The 7,363-nt window shown below is 41.6% G+C and overlaps 2 protein-coding genes across 3 annotated transcripts; both read right to left on the minus strand.

Moving 5' to 3' along the window:
• Nucleotides 1–12: 12 nt before the first annotated feature.
• Nucleotides 13–1,521, minus strand: fuom (fucose mutarotase). Of its 2 annotated transcripts, XM_029520396.1 has the most exons (6): nt 1,395–1,521; nt 1,177–1,245; nt 1,006–1,076; nt 783–881; nt 631–704; nt 13–323 (listed from the first exon to the last, which is right to left on the minus strand). In XM_029520396.1, the coding sequence occupies exons 1-6, from the start codon at nt 1,477–1,479 to the stop codon at nt 257–259; spliced, it is 465 nt and encodes a 154-aa protein (XP_029376256.1). In that variant the 5' UTR covers nt 1,480–1,521; the 3' UTR covers nt 13–256. The 2 variants fall into 2 exon arrangements, with proteins under 2 accessions (XP_029376256.1, XP_029376257.1); XM_029520397.1 differs by lacking the exon at nt 1,177–1,245 and having other exon boundaries at nt 1,395–1,479.
• A 2,323-nt stretch (nt 1,522–3,844) lies between these two features.
• Nucleotides 3,845–6,709, minus strand: echs1 (enoyl CoA hydratase, short chain, 1, mitochondrial). The gene is made up of 8 exons (XM_029520382.1): nt 6,542–6,709; nt 5,714–5,911; nt 5,464–5,591; nt 5,011–5,110; nt 4,806–4,910; nt 4,601–4,720; nt 4,440–4,507; nt 3,845–4,345 (listed from the first exon to the last, which is right to left on the minus strand). The coding sequence occupies exons 1-8, from the start codon at nt 6,630–6,632 to the stop codon at nt 4,280–4,282; spliced, it is 876 nt and encodes a 291-aa protein (XP_029376242.1). The 5' UTR covers nt 6,633–6,709; the 3' UTR covers nt 3,845–4,279.
• Between the last annotated feature and the right edge of the window lie 654 nt (nt 6,710–7,363).

Genomic DNA, 7,363 nt, shown 5'->3' on the forward strand with positions numbered 1-7,363 from the left:
CCAACACACACAAGACTTTATGGCTTTCGTTTATTAACCAGTTATTACAAAAATACAAAATCTAAATCTGCTCCAGACTTGGACATGTATCAAATCATATTTAATGTATGAATTACACCTCAAAAAGTGTAGCACATGCTTTGAATTTAAAGCATTTGGTGCTAGCTGTGCAAAAAAGAACGTGTTTAATGCTAAAATATTCACATTCACAGATGTTCACTTGTTATTAGATCACAATGACTTAAAAATGTGTGTATTACTGTAGAAGCTCCGCAGGAATTACCCCCTTCTTCAGTATTAAGTTACCATAAAGCGCTTTTTCCCTGCGTGGACAGAGGAACACTTTGTAATTCTTCAGCAACACATTTAAACCAATCTAGTTTAAAACCTCTGATTAATCACCAAAGGGTTATATTTATTCACATATTGAACCAAGTAAAACTAAATGGCACTTCAATATGATTGTAACGGTGGTATTGCAGATAACAGGTATTTATTTTATGGCCTCAGAGGTTGTTGATTTCTGATAAAGACAACTAACAAATTAAATCTCAAAGTGATGTGCAAATTTCTTCTCACGTTACAAATGAAACAATACCATGTTTGAATTATGGCAGAGAAAATACACACCCCGTTGCAATGACAGCGTAGGCTTTCTTGGCTCGCTCATAGAACTCAAACCTGTCCAACCTCTCAAGAGGAGTCTGTATGTAGACAAAATGGTCAAAAATCTAAATTCCGCTTGTGTTGTTTGTAATCATTGTGTGGAGCGGCTGTTTTACCTGTGACCCTGCCTTCCCCAGGAGCTGTGTGTAGGTGTCCCACACCGGGACGGCTAAACCTCTCTGTCTGTCACTGTCCACCAGATTCATGACTGAAGCCTGTGGAAACATTTATTCACATTTTTGACACATTACAGAAAGAAGGAATCAGGCGTCATCATACTGAAGCAGCCACCAAGATACCCATCAGCTGATCCCAACCCTGGGCTTATGTGTGCAGTACCGGAGAGGGGACGTAAGTATCCAGGGGTAAGAGCTTCAATATGGCCTCCAAAAGCTTTGGGATCCCCACACCTGCATTTTAAATCACAGAAATGTAGCTGAAATACAAACAAACTGCGTAGTTTCTGTTTGCAGGTGCATGTTTTGTTTTGTTTTGTTTGTTTTTTTTTACCATCAGCTCGTATCTCTTTTGGGCCATGAGCACAAATGGAAGATGTTGGAAAATTAGCATCAGCAAGAACTGAAAAAGAGAAAGAAAACGCCGGATGGATGGGAGGTGTTTTTACACCTGTGCTGACAGACTGACAGCAGAGGTGTTTTTACACCTGTGCTGACAGACTGACAGCCCATCAGAGAGTCGGCCTGTGTGAATGTGGTTAAATGTCCTACCCAGCTCGTCGCCGTGGCCCATTTTAGCGAGAGCAAAGAGCAGCTCGGGAGATAAAACCGAAGGGATTCCTTTCAGCACGACCATCCTGACGGCTCCGACAGCAAACACCAACCGGAAGTAAACACAGCGAACCGAGCGAGTCGCTTCCGTCCACTTCCGCTTTCGTTTGAGCCGCGCCGGCGAACCAAAGTATTACAAATGAAAAGAAAATGGCTCCTAAATAAGCCCATTAGGTTGTTGTGTGTTACAATGTCCTGTTTTCGGGTTATTTTTTTTGTCTCCGCAGTTACGTTTTTTTCAGGTTATTTAATTATGTTGATTCAACCTCATCGTCTTTTTTTAAACGCGTCCAGCAAGGCTCTTATTTTGATGGGCTAGTTGCAAAATTGAACTTTAAACAACGTAAACAGCTTTTAAAGCATACACCTGTCGGTCGGTGACCCCGCCTTTTAATTCCAATAAATGTGATCTGCTTTTAATTTCGCCTACAACGTGTGAAAGCCTTTGCGGAGTCCAAATGAATACAAATGAAAGGTCATTCATGTGCTCCATTAAAAACGTGTATCCACATTTGTAAACAGGGCTATATCATGCCAAAGTTATGAGAAGGCGGTAGCCTGTTTGTGTCTTTAGTATAGGCTGTGACAAGCTGCATAATCGTTGGCCTGCGTTATTTCTGACACCCTTGGGTGGGCATAATGCAAAGCAGACACCCCAAACGTGTTATTTCGACGTATAGCTACGGTCTCCGGTGCCAAGAATGTGAGATAATGAAAATATTTGTCGGATGAAAGTCGCACTCCACCCGACTTTTTTCATCAGAGCCAGAGAAACTCTCAGCTGGATGGCAGAAAAATGCTGAGAAATCCTTTCCATGGCCGCAGATCCTGGTTCTCAAGAAAAAAAAACTAAAATATAAAAAAGCATCTGCATATAAAAAGGATTTTATAAAATTCAAGTCAAAGTGTAGCACTGCGGGCTTGCGAACCTGGTCTTATATACTTAATTTACAATCCCAACTCAGCTGCTGTTAATAATATGCCCAACGGGAGAAATATGCTGGTACTTCATTGTAAATTTAAGCTTTGGCCTACATGCTCCTTAGATCTTTCACTTCCAGCCTCTCAGTGTATTTAGTTTTGTTCCCTGTAATATTCCCGCCTGTATGCCCTTTAAAACACAGTCTTTTCCTCTAATTACGCGGAGAGAAATCACCCACATCGCATTAGAAAAAAAACAAAACAAAACAAAACAGTAAAAAAAAGTGTTGTAGTAATCTATGCAGGAGAATAAATTATTATTGGATGTAAAAGCATAGATAATGAGGCACAGAGGCAGCGCAGTTCAGGAATATGAGAGGGATGTGCAGCAGAAAAGGCCCTTCAGGAGCAGGGCCTGTCTGCCGGAGTCAAAGCTCCTTTCTCCCTCTCTGGACTCATGCTGCTCTCTTTTTTTATCTCAGCTTCTTTAAATGAGTTTATCACGCTATGAGGGTCTACGCTGCCAAAATGTAACGTTTTGCCCCCTTTGTCTGTGCAGAGAGCCTCAATTGAGTCTACATTTATTATTTTGACCTTTCGGTAGCCTCAAAAAAAAAAAAAAGAGCAGCTTCTTTTCGGAGTCCCTCTGCAGACCTTTGTGACTCCCTGTGGACTGAGGAGACGAGTTTTTTCTTTAGTTTTTTTTTTTCCTCTCGTCCCTTTTAAAGTTTTGTTCCAGGCGGCTGACAAGAAAGCGAGCTCCAGGGGAATATTGAATGAAAATAAAAATCAATTAGGCCATGGCCTTGTGAAGATACGGGGCGCCGCCGTGTGAAGATCACAGAGAAAAAAGGTGCTTTGCGATGATTGGAGCGGCAGAAGAAAGCGCGCTCTAACCAAATTTGTTCTGGTGTTTCTTTCTTTTTTCTTTTTTTTTTTTTTTTTACACATTTTTTTAATTGTGTGTTACCGAATATTTTAAGACAAAATGTGATGCCAAATCTGAACTTTAAGTTTAATATTAACCTAAAACTTTAACTTTCATCCTCCAAGTTATTGACGAAAAAACAGCTTTATATTTTACAGAGATTTTGATCATACACTCAGGAACTCTGAGCTATTGCCCTATTATTCATGTAATTATGTATTAAGAAATCACGTCAGTTTTAACTTTGGTAAACCGAGTAGGCAAGATGTTTTAATCCAACTACAATAAGTAATGCTGACATGTGAACGCGTCATCTTAATGTCTTATCACTTTACACTTATCTGCAAACCACCCGCTGCATTCGACCCATCATTGGTATTAGTTTATGTACAACACAGGTGCCCCATCTAGTGGTGTGAAGTGTGGGCTGTACTGATGCCACACTTTTCTGTTTCAGATCTGGGGCTGACATGTACTAAAAGATACCTGAATCTTTGCGAGTTGAAAGATGAAATCAACACAACTGCAGGGTATCATCACGTCAGTTTTATGACCCAAAACAGGTTTAGAGTTTTATTTGCAAAAGATTCACAGGAAAAAGATGTGTCTTTCAGAGATGCAGACAAACATTAGACAGTGAAAATGAAAAGGCAAAGTCAGTAAAAGTGCCCGGAGCTGGTTTCTCCTATTTTCTCCAACAAATTATACCATGTCATTAAACTGTATTTGCAGACAAACCCACTGCACTCCTGCAACCTGACTGCATCTGATTTTTGATACTGAAGCTCCCTCAGCAGGCAGAGCTTCACTGTGATAAGACACTTTTGTGTACACACTCACTCACTCAATCAGATGCTAATTTACACAACATCTACACTGTTGCACTATAATCAGATTTGTTTTGCATCGTTTGACTGCCGGACGAGGAAATGTCCCGCTGAAATTGGGAACTTAGTGTTCTTGATCTGTTCGTCTTTCATTTGTCCTGGAAACTGGCCTTTCTCTTCTCCACAAAGGCCGTCATGCCTTCTTTACGATCATCCTGCAGTGAAAACAAAACACATATGTATCATGACTGGAGTGTCAAAATCAGAGTTGACCTCTACAACCCCCACCCTGCTGACTCTTCTACTCACTGTAGCAAAGGTAGCATGGAATAAACGCTTTTCCAAACGATTCCCCTCAGCCAAAGTCAGCTCAAAAGCTACAATCACACAGAGGAACAGGTCAGCAAAAGCTGAAATTTAACCAGAAGTCTTAAGACTTTAAAATCCAGCGAAAAACAAACTTCACACACCTGCATTTACAGCTTCTTTCGCCATGGCAGAAACCAGTTTAGAGTTGGCAGCAATTTTTTCCCCACATATGACCGCTTCAGACACCAGCTGGTCCACCGGGAAAACTTTACTCACCAAACCTGGTAAACGAGAACAGCAGCGTAATGTAAGCAGCTCAGATTGTTCATCTTTAATGCCCTTATTACTTTCCAACACTGCTGTTACCTGATTGCTTGGCTTCTTTAGCATTAATCCGGTCTCCCGTTAGTACCATTTCCATAGCCAGGGATTTCCCCACTGCACGGGTCAGGCGCTGGGTGCCTCCCGCCCCTGCAGGTAGACACACATCATGACTAGCCATTTTGAAAGCAGCAATCTGAGGAGGTGAAGCATGAATAGGTGAGGAAAGTAGATAGAAACAAGTCTTTACCAGGAATGGTCCCCAACAGGATCTCTGGTTGGCCGAACTGTGCCTTCTCTCCAGCGTAGATGATATCACACATCATGGCCAGCTCACAGCCTCCCCCTAGCTGAAACAATAGGACGGACAGGAAGTGATTAAGATTTCTTTTCACCTTTTCATATTCCATTTGCATTTTCTGAAACTTGATCTGTGACATTGAGTGAGAAGACATAAAAGAAAGATGAAGGGACGTTAAAGAAAATACTAAATATACAAGGGAAAAAGAAGACACGTACATGATGTGGCGGGATCTTAATCATTTCCATATTATTTAATTCATTTGGTTTTATTGGCGTTTCCATGTATTATCTGGCTTTTCCTATGTTTAATCTGTCATAAACTGCACCGCATTCTCTCAATATAAGCAAGTGGCAAAAAAAGACAAAAAAAACAAAACAAAACAAAACAAAAACCACTTACAGCAAATCCATTCACAGCTGCAATCACAGGCTTCTTGACTGTGGACACTCTGTTCCAATGAGCCAGGAAGTTTCCACCATAACACTCCTGGAAGGTTCGATTCTGCATCTCCTTAATGTCAGCTCCGGCTGGAAAGCACAAAATTCAAACTTACGACTGACACGTCACCGTAAATAGTTAGTGGTATGTTCTGTGAGCTCACATGATGTAAGACACAATCACAGTAAACACACTCGGCTGATTTCCTCACCAGCAAAAGCTCTGTCACTGCCTGTGATCACAATAGCTCCCACGTCGCTGTCAGCTTCAAAATCATCCAGGGCATTTCCCAGCTCCCTCATCAGCCCGTCACAGAGCGCGTTGAGAGCCTTTGGCCGGTTCAACTGGATGACGCCCACATTGCTCTTCTCACCTCGCTTTTCCACCAGAATATACTCATACTGTCCACCTGCACGCACAATCACATGCAGGTGACACGATGAGACATCAGTGCACTTATCATGCATTTCAGCTTTATACATGTTCTGCCTTGAAGAGAAAATCCATCAAAAAACAGACACCCAAAGTTGCTCCAATTATTTTATCTACACTGAAAACATAATTTCTTGGGGGTTGCAAAATATCAAGACTTGATCACCACAGTAAACCCTCATTAAACTGTTTTTTAATTTTAAAGAGGAAGATATTAGTGATATTTGTGAGAAATCTAAAGGGAGATCTTGAAGCTTCAGGTAAAGCAAGTCAAGTCAAGGCAGTCTGATGTGGTGGATTAATTTTTAATTTCTAATGATGTCATTTTACATTTCAGGGTTGTGTTGATTAGCCTTGTATTGTTTGTTTTTTTCCCCTTCAGAAACAAGTGGTTCAAACTCACAAATAATATCTAGGCTATACAACATGACCCCTGTAAATTCCTCTTTCCCTTTAAACATTCCTGGTCCTCTGAAATGCAGCATGTTTGGTGTTTTTAGTAACTCGCTCAGGCAGACTTCTGCACATGCGTCGCACCGTCAGTGGCGCAGCTCTCTTGACATTGTGGCCGATCCAAAGTGACGCCGGACGGTTTTCGGACACACACCTGAGCTGTAGAGCCGAGCGGCGGACAGGACGGCCGGAGCTGCCCGGGAGGGCCGGAGGAGCAGAGCGGCACTTCTGCAGAGGAAAGACATAACGCCGACGACGGCAGCCTGCGGTCAGTGAACTTGAGCCAGGTCTTAGCTGCTTCCGCTTCCCCCTCCTTCTTCGTTGGTGTTTCAGAGGAGGCGGAGCGAGACTGCCGCCTGGTGTCTGCGGAAGGAAGAGCAGGACGGACCTCCAACAGTTGAAGTCACTACTGTTATTGTCTTGTTGTCTGTTTGTTGTTTGCTCCAGAAAAAATATTCAAAGATAAATCTTAACACATGGTGGTTACTTATTAGACTATTTTCTTATAAATACCATACAGTATTACTTATAAATTGATTATATTTAGACATCCTGGTAAATCTGACAGCACTGGCATATTTGTATAAGATTATCTGGTGTTATACATTGAAGGGAAATTGACATTGATGCATGATTAGCCAACTTTTTAACGATGCATAAAAAATGATTTGTAGGAAATAAAAAAGAAACCTAATCAACATTTTATCGTTTGATCAGTTTAACCTGATTACCTTCAAAATAAATGATGGGGAAATTATCAATCATCATGTTCAGCCAAAGCGAATATAAAAAGACCAAACCTGTAAAACATGGTATATTATTCTTAATTAGATTTTGCCTGTCACATAATCTGACGCTCCTTTAAGGGATTTTCCTTGGCGGCGTGAGCGCGCCGCGTGTTCTCGCAGTCTCCTGCGTGAGCGAGCCTGCGTTGTCCGTGACAATCCCATTTCATCTCCCCTCCGAGTGCCAAAAC

Source organism: Echeneis naucrates, chromosome 15 (assembly GCF_900963305.1).
Source record: "Echeneis naucrates chromosome 15, fEcheNa1.1, whole genome shotgun sequence".
Lineage (NCBI taxonomy): Eukaryota > Metazoa > Chordata > Actinopteri > Carangiformes > Echeneidae > Echeneis > Echeneis naucrates.